Genomic DNA, 18,146 nt, shown 5'->3' on the forward strand with positions numbered 1-18,146 from the left:
CTTGAGCATCACTTTTGAGTCTCAGGCCATGGTTACACTGGGTGTTTTTGTTTTCGTTTTGTTGCTGAATGAATATGTTTGCTGTCCCTGTTAAATAGAAATGCTGTTTTGGCAGGAAAACGCGTTGCCCTAGCGGGAACGCTGAAAAGGTGTTTTACTCGCCAAAACTCGCAGACAACGTGTCGTGTAATCTGCGCGGAGCCGTTGTTGCTCAACGCCCATGCGCAGTAGATACCGACATCTGCGTGCCCTCACCAACGTCCGGTGACGACAGAGCTGTCCCAAATAGCTGCAGCTACATGTGTTGTCAAGTTATTGTTATAAGGACCCTAGTCCAAGCTACAACAGTCTGCATTCCCTTAACAATTGTTTGTATTGAGCCGTATAGTATTGTACCCATTCTGCAATATGTTAAATAAAGTTTACATCCATTCATTCTGCTAGCATTAACGATTGCATGAGCAGCTGGCTAACGTGAGCTAACGTTAGCTATCAGACCCTGTTAGCCAGAGCTCCTCTTTCAATCTTAACAAGCATTAAACAAAATGGCCCAGTCATCTATTCACCTTTGTTTAATACACAAGGCGTTGTCTAATGTTATCTAGCTACTGATAGCTCCTGATATCATCAGTTTGGTGCTGGCTGGCTAACTAACGTGAGCTAACGTTAGCTGCTAGCCACAATGCTATACTGTTATACTGACATATTCCATTCACGTTAGCATGTAGCTAACAACATCGGAGATCTTTTTGTGGGACTATACCAAACCAAGCCGCATTTCTCGGAGACGCTCTCTGATTGGCACTGACTGACGCTCTCTGATTGGAAATAGGCTGTCTATTGCCATTCTCTAAGTTCTCTAAACGCTAACCTTAACCAGCTCCTTAACAGCGCCTAAACTTAACCTTTCTAACCTTAACCAACTCCGAAACAATGCCTAACCTTAACCTTAACCTTAACCATGCCTAACCTTAACCTTAACCATAGAAAGAATATTGCCATTCTCTAAGACAAACTCTAACCTTAACCAGCTCCTTAACAGCGCCTAAACTTAACCTTTCTAACCTTAACCAACTCCGAAACAATGCCTAACCTTAACCTTAACCTTAACCATGCCTAACCTTAACCGGCGAAAGAATACACGTTAAAAAAATAAAAATAAAAAAAATTGATGGGATTCAAACTTGAAACCAACGGACCGCAGGACCACAGGACCGCCACGCTGCCAGGTGAGCTAAGCTTCGAATGAGAATCATGACGATTTACGGCTAAATAATGCCACAAGCTCTGCCGATCCGCTCCGCGGCGCTCCGCTCTGCGGTTGCCGCGCCTGCCGCGGGGCGTGTCGCAGCCAATCAGGGAAAACGCGGAAGCATTCGGCGCACTCCTTCGCTGTTAATAAGCAATAGGCGACCTGGAAAGCAAAACTCATCTTGAAAACGAAAACATCAGGCAGTGTAACCGACGCCTCAGTGTTCTGCCACTCAGAAGACAACACGGTCTCAGAAAACGTAAATAAAGTACTTAATCGACCATAGGAAAAAAGGTACATAATGTACGTTATGCTATAAGCAGTGGTGCAGTCGTGGTCACACGCGGTTACACGCCGTGTTACTAGATGATCACTGAGGCAGAAGTACGCGCGCACAAAGATGCGCTCTATCCATTCGTTGTGCGCGTGCGTGGCGTGTTACCAGTTCCCATATTACGACTGCACCACTGGCTATAAGTAATATATTACTTATGGCTATAACATAATGTACATTATGTAACTTTTTCCTGTTGTTGATACATACTTTATTGATGATGGCAGTGACCAAAAGATGATGTAAATGCCATGATATCACCATCAGTATACTCAATTATATTATTTAGGTACAAGTTTTGGCGCCATGGTGATACACGACGTTCACCGTGGCAGTACGATGGCCGGTAAGATGGGGAAAAAACGAAAATGACCATCAAACTATATGTTTCTTTTGTAAGTTCCAGATGCTTGGATAATAGCATACTGTAACTTCCACTGAAGATCATAGGTTGAACCATCACCATCATTTAATTATAAAAAGAAACACATCTCCTTTTTTCTTTTCAATGACAATCCCAAATGAGACCTAATAAATGCTGCAGTCTCACCATACAGGGTAGTAGTGTGTGTTGACGGCCACCCCCAAGAAGGTTTGTTCATATTTGGTAGCAGACTTTCACTCAGTCAGTGTTTTGGTGGTTTGACCGCAGACGCGCAGAGGCGGTGGGTAGTCGTCGAGGGCGCACGTGGAGCGGAGAGGCGCGCCTGGGAGGTGCGTGCGCCTGGGAGGTTCTTGAAGTAACGGACGGTACAGTAGCCGGACTAGCCTCGGCGCGCGTTACTTCATCACAAATCACAGGAGGAAAGGCGGCTTCAAGATATTTCACAATAACTGCCCCTCCTCCATCTGAAGTCTTCCCGGCCGTGCTCTGACTCAAACTTAGAAGATTGCGCTCGGCAGCTTCGCGTTTTCTGCTTCATATCATCATCTCATATCATCCTCCTGAGAACTCCTGAACCGCCTCGCCACTGGCTAGAATGTACTTAATTACGTTTTCTCTTGGACGTCATCACTGGAGTTTGTTCAATTCTAAAAGTTTTTAGTATCTGCTTCTAGGCTGTCTGTCAGGGTGTGATGGTTCTATCTAACACGCCGAAGACAACAGCACCTCTGGACAAACACATGGACTCGCTTGAAAACCCTGGGCTGCAAGTAAGTCAGTTAGCCTAAAGTAATGGATCAATTAATTAATTAATCTAGAACCAGACACCGTGGCCACAAGGCTGAATTTCTATCGGCTTTACTCTAGCCAATCTCCTTTCGTCAATACGCGCTTACGTTTAAATGATGTACATACACGTCTGATTAAGCTGTTGGGAACCGTCAATAATCATTATGTTTTCTTTTTTTTCTTTTTCAATTCTAAATGACTTAAATTGCATTGCATTGAGATGATGATGATGATGGTGGGGGCTGTTGTCATGATGATTATAGAATGTTATTATTAGCATTAGCCTATTATTATAAGATGAAAACGTATAGCCTAAGCTTGCCCATGCAAATGCATGTAAAATACTCCAGACACAATGGCCAAGGGAAATAGTAAGTGTTCTCTGTTCTCCATACTTTTTTTGAATGAAGAAATGTACTTCTGTGCCTAATGTACTTTCTGCATGCAATAGCGCATTCAACATGCATTCTGTCATTGTTATCTTTGGCTCTCTTTGAGCTACATGATTAAACCTCAAACGATATAATTTGGGAAAGGCTCACAAACAAACCCTTTCCTGGCTGCCTAGAGTGGGTGGTACATAGCAGTCAGTATATCTCTTTTTACAAGCATGATTTACATGCCCCAGGGGGAATGTGCTGGAATAAAAGGCAGATTTTAAGTGAATTTCTGTTTCTCAGTTGCTATACACACGCATGCCTCAGCTTACTGCATAGGGTTTTCCCGGCCACATCATACCAAAGTGCAGCTTTCTAATTTGGCATCCCAGAGACCACCCACGTACTCACCAGCGTTTTGTGACACCTGCCAGACTACTATCTCCAGTAATAATAATATTATTTTTTTAAAGAATCTATGCTCAACAAGTCATAAACCATTGCACTGCTTTCTTTCTTTCTTTCCCCCTCTCTCTCTCTCTCTCTCTCTCTCTCTCTCTCTCTCTCTCTCTCTCTCTCTCTCTCTCTCTCTCTCTCTCTCTCTCTCTCTGAAGTCTCAAGGTAAAGGAGCGCGGAGGAAAGGTAGATTTAAAGGGTCGGATGGAAGCACGTCCTCAGACACCACGACTAACAGCTTTGTGCGGCAGGTAAGGATGGTACACTAGTTTGGATGTTTTATTTAAAAATGAAATGTACAAATCAAGAAGAAAAAAAAGTGTAGTTCCTAGACCTCTGAATTGCAAATAGTGTCCTATGGTCTCCGAATGAAAGTGCATCTAGGCCAGAGTGGACAGAGCCGGATTGGTGTTCAAAGACACCACCTTTGTCGTGACAACGTGACCGGGATTGTACTGCACTACTACACTACCCATCACGCCTCACAGGAATTTGACACTCAATTCATTTTCTAACATATAATCTACTCAAACCCGGTAATATACGCGTGCAGCCGCCTACTCTATCTGTGTATGAAAAGCCAGTGCGAGAGAGCGCCGGCTGCAAAGTCATTATCATCCGTCAGGAGCGAGACGCAGTGGAGTAAAGCCGTGTGTAAACACCGCCGGGGGACAGCATGTTAACGACGCTAACGGCGAGACGCGGAGAGACGCGTCTTCTGCGGCGCCTTTTTAACCCTTTCACTACCACACGACAGCAGGTTAACCCACCGTATGTAGTGTGGTAGTGAAAGGGTTAACCTTCTGTAGTGTGTGGTTGTGAAAGGGTTAACCCTTTGTCGTGTTGGCAGTGAGAGAGGGTTAACCTTCTGTATTGTCGCAGTGAAATGGTTAACCATTTTGGTAGTGTGGTAGTGAAAGGGTTAAAGTGCGGAGACACTGTGCTGGTCTGTTATAAAGCAGAGACGTCCTGAGGTACACACACACTCTGAGGTACACACACACACTCTGAGGTACACACACACTCTGAGGTACACACACACACTCTGAGGTACACACACACTCTGAGGTACACACACACTCGAGGTGTCTGGTCTTTGTTGAGAAGACCTGCCGGAGGACAAGTCCAGGTTGGGCCGAGATGTTTCTGCCTTTTTTGGTGGAGGCACACGGATCGCCCTCCTCTTCGGTGCCTAGCAACAAGGCAAAGCAGAGTGGCAGAGTGGCAGAGTGGCAGAGTGGCAGTGGGGGGGGGGGGGGGGGGGGGGTTGTATATGGTACCTACCTCCCGCGGATGCTCTCTGCAACGTCTCAGGGGCAAGGAGAACTTTTGAATGAGAGAACCTTTTTCTCACTCACTCACTTACTCACTCACTTACTCACTCACTCACTCACTCACTCACTCACTCACTCACTCACTCACTCACTCACTCACTCACTCACTCACTCACTCACTCACTCACTCACTCACTCACTCACTCACAGATGATCTGGCCGCGGATGTTTTCTGTAGCGCCGCTGGTCCGCGGGGTTCTGCGCTTGTCTTAAATCATTGTTATTGCAACTCGACGAGAGCTACTCATGGCTACTAAGGCGTAGCACTGTGGTCATACCCCATCTGCCCCTCCACCCCAAGCCACCCACCCCTGGGAGCACAATCATGTCCATTCCCACAGTCCGGCTCGGGCCACATGGGCACTCCAGCACTTCCCCTCAGACTGGCTCAGTCATCAGCGTCCCGTCCTGAATCGCCATCGAGAGAGAGCGAGAGAGAGAGAGAGAGAGAGAGAGAGAGAGAGAGAGAGAGAGAGAGAGAGAGAGAGAGAGAGAGAGAGAGAAAGCATCTATCAGTGACACAACATAGCGGCCCGACGGTGGAGAGAGGGAGGACAGAGTAATGGAGAGATAAAGAGAGAAAGGGAGACTGAAGGAGGAGGGGGGTGTTAGTAAGGCACCAATGTGGAGAGCAGTCATAATTCCTTGGTAGATGTTTGCTGCCAGAGCACCAGGAATAGCACGCCTTCCCGTAACTCCTCTGTTTGGATAATAATGTAAATACACTGTTTTTGAATTGCGTTATCATAACAGTGGGCTTTTTCCTTTTTTCTTTTCTCGCCCTCGCGCTCAATCTTGCCACAGGAGATTATTTTCACTTTTCACTAAAGAATGAGGGTGCAGTGTTTAAATACATATTTTTTTTTAAACTAACATACTGGGGAAATATGGGCTGAAACAAAAAGCGAGGGAAAAAACCCTGTCTCGGTTATTTCACAGACTATTCATCAAGTTGTCCTGTTGTTTTGGTCTCCTCGTTTTTCTTTGTTTCATCATAATCACCTCTCCCCTCTGTCATCAGACGTGCGGCTAACAACCGGCCAATGTTTCTGTTCACTTTAATACTGTGTTACTTGATGAGATTTGAGGATTTTCAAAGGATATGCTTTGTATTGCGCCCCCCACCTCCTCCTATCTGCCCTGTTGCCAAAGTGACTCAGCATTCCTGTGGGCGTGTTTAGCACATCGGAGACTAATCGTGGGTAACTGCTTGATCGATCCATCGCAGCTCCACGCGTCATAAACGCGCTCCTTTCTGTTAAACAGCTTCTGTAAGGAAAATGTTATATTACTCATGCTCCTTCAGAGCAGAGAGAGCAGACGGAATGTAGGCTGAGAGGGGGAGAGAGAGAGAGAGAGAGAGAGAGAGAGACAGAAAGAGAGTGATAAAGACAGAAAGATTGACAGAAAGAGTGAGATAAAGACAGAGAGAGACAGAAAGAGAGTGAGAGTGTCAGAGAGAGAGTGAAAGAGAGAGTGAGAGATACCCTGTAATTGTGGCCTGATGGCCGGGGGGCTTGCAGTATGAAGGAGGACAAACCACTCAGTCATGGGAGGAGCGAGCGAGGTCGCCCTCTTCCTGAGCTTGGTGCACCAATCTGTAGGAGCAAGGGCGAATCTCCAAACTGTGTCATGGGATGGAGACCCAAACTGTACAATGTTCTCAAGTAATCCATAGATACCAATCATGTCATGCTAGCTTGCAGAGAAAGGGGCTACGTATTGCGATGAAGTATGTAGCACAAAACATTGACTTAAATGACAATGCTATAATACGTCTCGACTACTATGTATGCGCTCAACACTGCAGCACCCACGTTTCAACACTGTTTGATGAACATTGTTACTCAGCTGAAAGAGTTGTGCCCTTCCTGCTGACTTGTCGCTTTGGATAAAAGTGTCAGCTAAATGACTAAATGTAAATGTAAATGCTATACTTGAAGTTTGAAGTTTTGAAGTTTGAATGATCAATTCTAAGTTCTGTATTGAGATCATTACACCCCTGGTAGTATAGAGAAATGTTCAGATACTGATGAATAAAAATTAAAAAAAGACGGAAGTTGTTCCGCACGTCACACTCTCAGCAACAACAAAGTCTGCACCTGCGTCCAAAAGAAAATAGATCATTTTGAATGAACCATGGCACCATGACAACTGTGTAACAAGATAAAGATATAAAAAAGATATCACATTGTAATTGGTCCTGGAAAACTATACAGTCAAATACAGTGGCTCAGGAGGTAGAGCAGTCGTCTGGCAATCCGGAGGTTCCCGGTTCGATTCCCGCTCCTCCTGGGCAGTGTGTCGATGTGTCCTTGAGCAAGACACTTAACCCCTAATTGCTCCCGATGAGCAGGTTGGCACCTTGCATGGTTGCCTCCGCCGTCGGTGTGTGAATGGGTAATATGTAAGTAACAAATTGTAAACCGCTTTGGATAAAAGCGCTATATAAAAAAGCAGCCATTTACCATTTATACTCAAAAAAGAAAAATATTGTCATGTCTATGATTTAATATTTTGGCCCAGCCCTACCCCACTACCACTCTCACTCACTCACTCTTCCACTCTCTCAAATTCAAATTCAAATTCAAATAGGCTTTATTGGCATGAAATATTAACATACTTATTGCCAAAGCAAGTTCAACATACAAACAATAACATATATATTAAGCAATAAAATATCATAATATTAGTAATAACAGTAAGGACAATCAACAAGAAACATATTCATTTACAAAATAGTCACTCGATCGGGTAGTCATTTTTCAAGTGTGGCCACTCAGATACATTTACAGGGCTTGTTCTCGTATTTTGTGACAACCGTCTACATCTCTCTCTCTCTCTCTCTCTCTCTCTCTCTCTCTCTCTCTCTCTCTCTCTCTCTCTCTCTCTCTCTTCTCTTTCTCTTTCTCTCATTCTTTATCCTTTTTTACTTTGTTCTCCTCCTCTATGACAGTGGCCCTTGGCTAGAAGTTTTATCTCCCCTCTCCCTCTCCCTCTCCCCTTGACTGGAGCAGGTTTTCCATGGCACACACCATAGCCATCAGAACCCGTTCCTCTGCTCTGTCTCAGGGAGCAGCGTGCCTTCAGTGGCTGTGGTGATGAAAGCCCATCCTGAGAGGGCGTGGCGGGGGGGGGAGGCAGGAAACCCTGTTTCATTCTCTCCTTGATTACAGCCTCCTCTCATGATCCCCCCAGATTAGGTTTTCTCCACTTAATGGGGGGAAGCGGTGACGTCAGCGTCTTATTGGCTCTGCCACTTATCAGATCCGGCCAGCAACAGGCTCTTAATTATGTAACTATTACCGGGACGTGGGACAACGGAGTAGCAGCCACTGTCCAAAACCACAGAAAACCTTGGAAAGAACCTCCTGGATGAATGCACTGCAGTAGAGTTTTCCTCGCACACAGACCTTGGCTCGTACAGTGTTTGTGGAGGATAGACAGCACAGCATCCCTTTCATACATTTCCAATAGGTATTTTTCTCCATAGACACGTGGAGCTTCTGGCATCCAAACGTCATGGATAATAATTTCATACATTGTTGAAATAGTACAGTATGAAATAAGGGGGAGTCTGTGGTTCCTCACTCCACTGCCTCGGAGAAGATCATCTATCATCGTTATTACAGCAGGGCAATACCGCCCTCTGCTGGTAATGCAGGTAAAGGCAAGTGTTGAGCTATTCATTGTATTAGTAGCAGAATGTGCATGTTTTTTTTTTTTACAATACTGTCGTCAACAATATACGTACATACATTAACATTTTTTTATCCAATGTACATATACAATTTACACTTCAGAGTGGTATTATAAAGAGTTATGAGAATTGGATGAGAAAAGACCATTTTGAATAAAATGGTCTGTTGATAATTGTATTACATGATAAAGAAAATATTTCAGACCACGTTGAAATTTGCCCTGGAAGATACTGTTGGATAATCGGGTTCTCACCCAGTAATCTCTCTGTTTCCCGTGATGTCTGTGTTGCGTTGTTTAAACCTTACTCCTCGACCTGGCTGATACACTCTATCTTCCCGGTGATGCATCCGACTCAGAAGAAAACGACACACTGGAAACGTGATACCTTTCCTTCAAACGTTATGTTTATTCCATAAACATATCCTCACGATGGAAAACAGTTCTGAAAGGTCTTTGAAAAGTATATTGAATTCCTTAATTCTACCGGTCTCTCCTGCCATCAGCTCGATGATGATTTGCGGCCTAGTCTCGTGGCGTTCCCCTCCCCCTCCCAACCCTCTGGCTTTGAGGGTCGGGAGCTCAGCTCCTGACTTGCTGTTAACGGGACTGCGTGTCTGGTTAGTCTAACTTTAAACCGGAAGAAACTCACAGCTATAGCGTCTTTCCCCTAGCAACGGTGGCTCTCGTTACTAAGTGACACGACGCCAGCTGCTAGCCCCTAGCTCATCCCCATAGCAGCGGCTTCTCCCCTCTAGCCGACCAGCTATCTTTGTTGATGCGGCCGATGACCTTGGTGCTGTTTTCGCTCTCACAGAGCCTGTGCGGCACTTCACCAAAACACAATGCTGGTTTATTTTGCACATAATGTCACACACATAGTTAGAAAAAGTTTTGTACACATTCATTTAGTTGTGACAGTTATCGAGAGTGAATGAGTTTGGATATGGCCACCAGTGATGTCATCGAGGACATTGAATCATTGTGTTGTGTTAATTACAGCTCCATGAAATTATGTAGATGAATGAATAGCAATACCTTGTCTTATAATGACTGTTACCTTATAATTTCATTGAGCTGTAAATACCACAACACAATGATTCAATGTCCCCGATGACATCACTGGTGGCAGATTCAAATGAATGTACTCTCAATTGTCAAACTAAAAATAGGGCTGAACGATTAATCGATTTTAAATCGAAATCGCGATTTGAAATTATGCAATTATCAAATCGCAAAAAAAAATGTAATCGCAATTTTTATTTTATTTATTTAAAAAAAAATATATAAATTTAACCAGGAAGTCCCATTGAGATACAAGATCTCCTTTGCAAGTTGTTGTTATTGTTGTAGGAACGGTTTGGGAGAGGGAGGTAAGGGGTTTTAGATTGTGTGTTGTGGGCGGCTGGGTGGCGTAGCGGAGATTGCGCTCGTCACCAATGCAAGAGACTCCGGTCTCGAATCCCGGTGTCAGCATTGCCTGCGGCTTGGGCCAGTCGTCATACTATCTCAATTGACAGAGGTAGCGGGTGGAAGTCGATGGGTGGGGATTGGACGTTGTGGACAGCGACTCCTACAGGTCGGTTGGGTGATACCTGCACAGCAGAGACAGGAAGTATCGGGGTCAGCGTGAGCCTCCCACACGTTACTCCTCGCCACTGAGAGTCCGCACTGTCTGGTGAAAAGATGCGACAGGCTGCCTCCTCGTGTACCGGAGGGGACACGTGATGCAAGGCTTCTATCCTCACTACAGCCGACCAGTGGGAGGCATAGTCTAGCAACGTTCAAGACAGGGGAGGGGAGAATTGGCAATACGAAATTGGGATGGGAGAAAAATAGAAAAATAAGGAGAAAAAGTGGATACAAAAAAAGATTGTGTGTTGTGAAGTTTAGACTTCAGAGAGGGAGAGTAAAGTACAGAAAAAAAGGTACCGTTGAGTACCGGTATCGATTCCCAGGTAAAAAGAAACATTTTCAGGCTCAGTGTCCCGAACAGACACACTGCATAGGCCAGATGCAAGCCGCATTTTACAATAAACCTATGTGGGGCTGCTTAAAAAAAATAATATTATAATCGCAAATTTAATCACAATCGCAATATCTGTCAGAAAAATCGCAATTAGATTATTTCCCAAAATCGTGCAGCCCTAAACTAAATGAACGTGTGCAAAAATGGTTTCGAGTTTTGCGATGTGTGCGAGATTATGTGCAAAATAAATCAGCATTGTTTTTTGGCGAAGTGCCCCTTTAACTGACACATTTTCCTGGGGTTCTCAAAGTACAATGGCTCCCCAGCAAAGGGCCAGGTGGGTCACAGGATGAGGGACGAGGGAGGGGGAGGCGCTTACCTATCATGTCATTGAGCTGTGAATGAATAGGACATGTGCTCCACATCAAATGTGACCTTGTCTTATTTATGTGATTGTAAAATTGGATGCTTTTATCACCGTAGCCCCCTGTCTCCTGGCATGAGATGAGACAGAATAAGAGCCTGTAAATTGTATAACCGGCCTCTGCCTTTTGGGGATCTGCTGTCTTTATTTGTGTCTGCTGATAGATTGAGAATGTCTTCAGCACAAACCGCACACTTGGCCCGAGACGAGGCCTGCCATGTTTTCCCCTGTGCTTCTCCCTCAGAGGAACACACATCCCTGTGTCTCTGCTCTCGTGATTACCATGACAACGGTGGATCTCTGTGTACCAGTGAATGGTAGATGGTAAATCGTGCATTTATACAGCGCTTTTATCCAAATCGCTTTACAATTTCTGTTCCTTTACCCAGACGGCAGAGGCAACAATGCAAGGTGCCAACCTGCACATCGGGAGCACTTAGGGGTTAAGTGTCTTGCTCAAGGACACTTCGACACGCTGCCCTGGAGGAGCGGGAATCGAACCGGGAACCGTCCGATTACCACACGACCGCTCCTGAGCCACTGTCGCCCCAGTCAGTGAACAAGAGCAACACAGTATCATCAACATACTTCATCACTATAGACGATGGTCAAATAGTATTTTGTTAATGTTTGAATGAATGAATGAATAGTTTATTTCGAACAATATAAAATAAACAACAAATGACAATGAAAAGATAAAATACAAAAATATTTAACTGTGAAAAAACTAAAATAAAGAATAAAATAATTTTTTAAACTAAAAAAGAATAGGAAGAAGCAAGATGCTTACCGGGTCCTACCCCTTATTACAATAAACCCTTAACATCTTTCGTCTTTTGATATGTCAACCACGTCATTAGTCCTGAGCTGCATAACCAAGTACACCTTCAAACACACTCCTCAAATGTCCTCCAACAAAATCATCTACAAACAAAATACCTTGACGATCAATCAATCGCTCAAGTTAATATTTTGAGAGTTTGCGTGATGTTCTGTCTGTGCCCCGAGCTCAGTTCAGTCGGTGTCTGCGAACACGCACCACTCTCTCCTGAAGCTCCTGAAGCTCCTGGGGGGCGACGGTGGCTCAGGAGGTAGAGCGGTTGTCTGGTAATCGGAAGGTTCCCGGTTTTATTCCCGCTCCTCCTGCGGGCAGCGTGTAAAAGTGTCCTGAGCAAGCATTAACCCCTAATTGCTCCCATGAATGAGCAGGTTGGCACCTTGCATGGTTGCCTCCAGCGTCTGTGTGTGAGTGTGTAAGTGAATGGGTGAATGTGAGGAACAAAATTGTAAAGCGCTTTATAAATGCACCATTTACCATTTGAAGCTCGAAATCAGAGAGAGAACCCTCCAATCTGTGATGTCACTTGGCTGTAAATGTTCTAGGTGGCTGGTCCGTAGACAATAAATGTGGCACTGACTTTGTGGAGCACTATACTAGGGCTGGGCAATATGGCCAAAAACGTTATCACGATAAAAAAATTTCATATCACGAGTTCGATATCGATAATTATCTCGATATACATGAAATAATTATTTCTGTCAAGTTTAAATGCTATTTTTGCTGCTGAATGAAAGCTGAAGAAACCAGAAGGTATTAACGAGGTATTGTTGTGGTTCAAAATATTCTTTATTGTCAGAACATGACAAACTAGGCCTACTTGCCAAACCACAAATCCGACGTAGAACATGAACACGAACTGTATAACAATACAACTTTCATAAATGGCATGAATGAAAATAAATAAAATCTCAATTCTGGTATTAATAAATTAAATAAATTTAATCTCAAGTCTGATTAGCACACATAGCCTACTCTGTACAGATGGTTTCAAACTGTATTTTAAATTAGAAAACAAACAAAATAAATGGACAAGAGAAAAATAAATCTCAATTTGGTCAGTATTGTCATTTGGACAAGCAAAGCCATGACTTTAAGGCTACGTTTAGACGGAGAGAGTCTGAACAGAAACCGCAAAAGTCGTCTTACGGTTTCACTTTTAATTTTGCGTTTAGACTATCGTTTTGGGATGGAATTCTCCGTGCAGACGAGGCTGTAACGACTCCAGACGACTGAGCCCCGCTGTCACACGATTGGCGCATATGTCACATGACGTGCTGTGAAGACCCGCCCTACTCTGCCTCTGATTCGCAGACTGTGGGTGGGGAATGTGATTGGACCAAAGCAGAGTCACTCACAGACAGTGGGTCCAGTCACGCCGCGGGACAGATTCTTGTGTATTTAAAAGTACTGCCAATGTAGCCTTCAGGTGATCGCCATGGATAGAATCAGACATGCTTTGTTTACGCTTATAGGCTACTGACGCATGCCTGTGATGTAAGCAGTACACGCGACGAGAGCCTTGACAACCCTTTTGTCATCGTTTTATGCGGTTTGACAGTTTAGATGAGAGCGCAAAGGTTTATCGTTTCTAGGAATTCCACCCTGGAAGGTAGTCTCACTTTTTTGCGGTTTCACCCCGTAAAAACGCTGTTTCCGTATAAACGAAAGGCACATCCGAAAAAATATTTTTGCGGATTCACCTGCTAGCGTTTCCGTCTAAACGGGGCCTAAGTTGCAGGCAAGAAAGACAAGTCTGTCCACTGTCTCTGGTTTTAAAGCTGCCCTGTTGCAGGTCACAATAAAAAATGAAAAAAATAAAAAATAAAAAATTATTATTATTATTATTGACCATGTTTCATATTTATATTGAGGAAAAATATATCGCGATAATTATCGTTATTGTTTTATCGCCCAGCCCTACGCTAAACTATTATTCTTACACCCAAATTAGGTTTATACTGTTGTAGAGCAAACAAGCGTGAACCCGATCTTAAATTTCATTGGGTATATTAACAACTCACAAAGTCAGAGCCCCATCCATTGTCTATGGAGCAGCCCCCCCAGAGTGGAGCAGCCCCCCCCCCCCCTGGGTTTACATCCAGTCGACGTCACAAATTCAAGGACTGAGTCTCGCTCTGGTTTTTGGCTTTAGTGGTGCATGTTCACAAATGTTGACTGAACTGTCCTTGAAACAGAATAGGAATAGAGGCCAAACTGAATTGCCTACCCCTGCCATACACTGATAACATACACTGATACCATACACTGATACCATACACTGATAACATACACTGATACATTTACATTACATTACATTGAGTCATTTAGCTGACGCTTTTATCCAAAGCGACTTACAAGTTCTGTACGACAAGTCATCAGGAAGGGCACAACTCTTATCAGCTGAGTAACAATGTTCATCAAAGTGTTGTGTGCTACAGTGTAGGTTAGTTTATTAGGACAAGTGCATGACAGTAAGGTTAGTTAGGGTTAGATTTTAATTTGTTTATTTATTATTTCAGATAATGGTTGAAGAAGTGCGTCTTTAGTCGACGGCAAAAGATTGGACGGGTTTCGGCTGTCCTAACTGGGGTGGGTAGTTCATTCCACCATTGTGGGGTAAGGACTGAGAATAGGCGATACCAGACACGACTAGTGAGTTACAGCAGGCCAACAGCAAAACACAAAGAAAGAATGCAACAGGAAGTGCCACACGGTTACAAAAGGCAGGCTTCTGATTGGTCGACTTTACTTATCAAAATCAGAATCAGAAGAATCGGAAAGGTCTTTATTGCCAAGTAAGCTGAATGTAATATAGAATATACGGGATGTAGTAGAGTATATACACTAAATTAGAATATAAATACAGTGGAATAGAATATGTAGCAGGGCTGTGCAATTGTGCAGTATTGTGCAAAAAGTATGAACAGTGTCATGTTCAATTGCTCACAGTTTTGAGTGTATATACAAATAGAATAGTCCAGGAAGGGTGTGTTAATGTAACAGTTGGGTTGTCAGTGGGGGTCCCGACTGCCTTGTTGATGAGGCTCACTGCAGAGTGGCGTGAGGTGTGGGCCCTGATGGACCGCAGCCTCCTGCCAGAGGGAAGTGTCTCTCTGGTTGTCTTCTTATTGGTGGATCAATGAGTCGTGGGAACCTGGATCAGAATAACAAGGAGAGAGAGAGAGACAAAAGAGAAACCCCCCACAATGTTGTGTTAATTACAGTTCAGTCTCTATAAGACACGGTAGTGCAATTTTGTCATCGGCATCATTCCACGGAGCTGTAATTTCATGGGTTGTTGGACGCGTGTGAGATTATGTGCAAAATAAATCAGCATTGTTTTAGTTTTTTTGTTGAAATTCCCCTTTAACGCAGGCAGTGTTTTGGAGCTACATGTTGTTCCTCTGCAGTATCTGTCAACGTCATGCTGCAGGTGAATGATGCTCACCTGTCAAAGAGCATGAATAATAGTACACGCCCCCCCCCCCCCCCCTCCTCCTGTCCACTCTGTGGTCCCAGCTTGTAATGGTGCCCCTCAATCACAGTACAGACACGTCACGCAGTGAAATATGGGCATTGAACTGAGGTGTAACGGCAGACAGTGCCAGTGTTATGTCTGACTGAGTATCAACCAAGCCCAAGTAGGGATATACTATATTATATATGTATATACACATATATGCACACACAGTATATGCCTAAATATATCTATACAGAATCATGCCTGAGACAGAATCATGCCTGAGACAGAATCACGAGAGAGAGAGAGAGAGAGAGAGAGAGAGAGAGAGAGAGAGAGAGAGAGAGAGATCACAACAGAGAGAGACGTCCCCAGCTTAACTCAGTGCAGTGTGACAGCAGACGACACACTGCTACCTCCCTGGTGACAGACGGGTGTGTCGCACCTCTGGCGGAGAGAGAGGAGAGCAGAATGGAGGAGGAGAGGAGGGAGGAAAGCAACATGGAGAGGTTGTTTCAGCAGCAGGGAGAGACGAGCTGCCCTTGCCTTGCAGTGCCCCCACCCCCCACCCCCCGCCTGGTGTTTAGTCACAGCACAGCAACAGCAGCAGATGCCGCCATATCAATGTCATCTCTGCATAGTATTAAGATAAAGTATACATTAGCTGCCGCTTGTATTAATAGGATCGAAAGCACATTGTGCACATTGCAAAATGATAAGGACAACAGCTAAGCGCTGCTATGCAAATATTGATGGAATGTTTTAGAGGGAATGTCTACAAATACATGTACATGCCATTTGTTTCAAATACTTGACATCATTTTAGATAATTTTAGTTAATTTGTCTTCAATTCAGCTTTACCTTACTGTCTTCAGTTCAGCTTTACCTTACTGTCTTTAGTTCAGCTTTACCTTACTGTCTTCAGTTCAGCTTTGCCGTACTGTCTTCAAGTTCAGCTTTACCTTACTGTCTTCAGTTCAGCTTTACCTTACTGTCTTCAGTTCAGCTTGACCTTACTGTCTTCAGTTCAGCTTTACCTTACTGTCTTCAGTTCAGTTTACCTTACTGTCTTCAGTTCAGCTTTACCTTACTGTCTTCAGTTCAGCTTTACCTTACTGTCTTCAGTTCAGCTTTACTTTACTTTCTTCAGTTCAGCTTTACTTTACTGTCTTCAGTTCAGCTCTACTTTACTGTCTTCAGTTCAGCTTTACTTTACTTTCTTCAGTTCAGCTTTACTTTACTGTCTTCAGTTCAGCTTTACCTTACTGTCTTCAGTTCAGCTTTACCTTACTGTCTTCACTTCATCTTTACCTTACTGTCTTCAGTTCAGCATTACCTTATTGTCTTCAGTTGAGCTTTACCTTACTGTCTTCAGTTCAGATTTTCCTTACTGTCTTCAGTTCAGCTTTACCTTACTGTCTTCAGTTCAGCTTTACTTTACTGTCTTCAGTTCAGCTTTACCTTACTGACTTCAGTTCAGCTTTACTTGACTTTCTTCAGTTCAGTTCAGCTTTACCTTACTGTCTTCAGTTCAGCTTTACCTTACTCTCTTCAGTTCAACACTACCTTACTGTCTTCAGTTCAGCGTTACCTTACTGTCTTCAGTTCAGCTTTACTTTACTTTCTTCAGTTCAGCTTTACTTTACTTTCTTCAGTTCAGTTCAGCTTTGCCTTATTGTCTTCAGTTCAGCTTTACCTTACTGTCTTCAGTTCAGCTTTACCTTACTGTCTTCAGTTCAGCTTTACTTTACTTTCTTCAGTTCAGTTCAGCTTTTCCTTATTGTCTTCAGTTCAGCTTTACCTTATTGTCTTCAGTTCAGCTTTACCTTACTGTCTTCAGTTCAGCTTTACCTTACTGTCTTCAAGTTCAGCTTTACCTTGCTGTCTTCAGTTCAGCTTTACCTTACTGTCGTCAGTTCAGCGTTACCTTACTGTCTTCAGTTCAGCTTTACTTTACTGTCTTCAAGTTCAGCTTTACCTTACTGTCTTCAGTTCAGCTTTACCTTACTGTCTTCAAGTTCAGCTTTACCTTGCTGTCTTCAGTTCAGCTTTACCTTACTGTCGTCAGTTCAGCGTTACCTTACTGTCTTCAGTTCAGCTTTACCTTACTGTCTTCACTTCAGCTTTACCTTACTGTCTTCAGTTCAGCATTACCTTATTGTCTTCAGTTGAGCTTTACCTTACTGTCTTCAGTTCAGCTTTACCTTACTGTCGTCAGTTCAGCGTTACCTTACTGTCTTCAGTTCAGCTTTACCTTGCTGTCTTCAGTTCAGCTTTACCTTACTGTCGTCAGTTCAGCGTTACCTTACTGTCTTCAGTTCAGCTTTACCTTACTGTCTTCACTTCAGCTTTACCTTACTGTCTTCAGTTCAGATTTTCCTTACTGTCTTCAGTTCAGCTTTACCTTACTGTCTTCAGTTCAGTTTACCTTACTGTCTTCAGTTCAGCGTTACCTTACTGTCTTCAGTTCAGCTTTACCTTACTGACTTCAGTTCAGCTTTACTTGACTTTCTTCAGTTCAGTTCAGCTTTACCTTACTGTCTTCAGTTCAGCTTTACCTTACTCTCTTCAGTTCAACACTACCTTACTGTCTTCAGTTCAGCTTTACCTTAGTGTCTTCAGTTCAGCGTTACCTTACTGTCTTCAGTTCAGCTTTACTTTACTTTCTTCAGTTCAGCTTTACTTTACTTTCTTCAGTTCAGTTCAGCTTTGCCTTATTGTCTTCAGTTCAGCTTTACCTTACTGTCTTCAGTTCAGCTTTACCTTACTGTCTTCAGTTCAGCTTTACCTTACTGTCTTCAGTTCAGCTTTACTTTACTTTCTTC

General features: G+C 43.6%; 1 protein-coding gene across 2 annotated transcripts in view; it reads left to right on the forward strand.

Moving 5' to 3' along the window:
* Window positions 1-2,495: 2,495 nt before the first annotated feature.
* The window catches only part of cacnb2a (calcium channel, voltage-dependent, beta 2a), a 155,194-nt gene continuing 139,543 nt past the window's right edge, over window positions 2,496-18,146 (forward strand). For both annotated transcript variants that reach the window (XM_084326076.1, XM_084326077.1), the window contains exons 1-2: window positions 2,496-2,741; window positions 3,752-3,844. In XM_084326076.1, coding sequence (XP_084182202.1) covers window positions 2,664-2,741; window positions 3,752-3,844 — 171 coding nt within the window. In that variant the 5' untranslated portion in view covers window positions 2,496-2,663. The remainder of the gene's footprint in view (window positions 2,742-3,751; window positions 3,845-18,146) is intronic.

This window comes from Notolepis coatsorum (assembly GCF_963971535.1).
Source record: "Notolepis coatsorum genome assembly, chromosome: 12".
Taxonomy (NCBI): Eukaryota; Metazoa; Chordata; class Actinopteri; order Aulopiformes; family Paralepididae; genus Notolepis; species Notolepis coatsorum.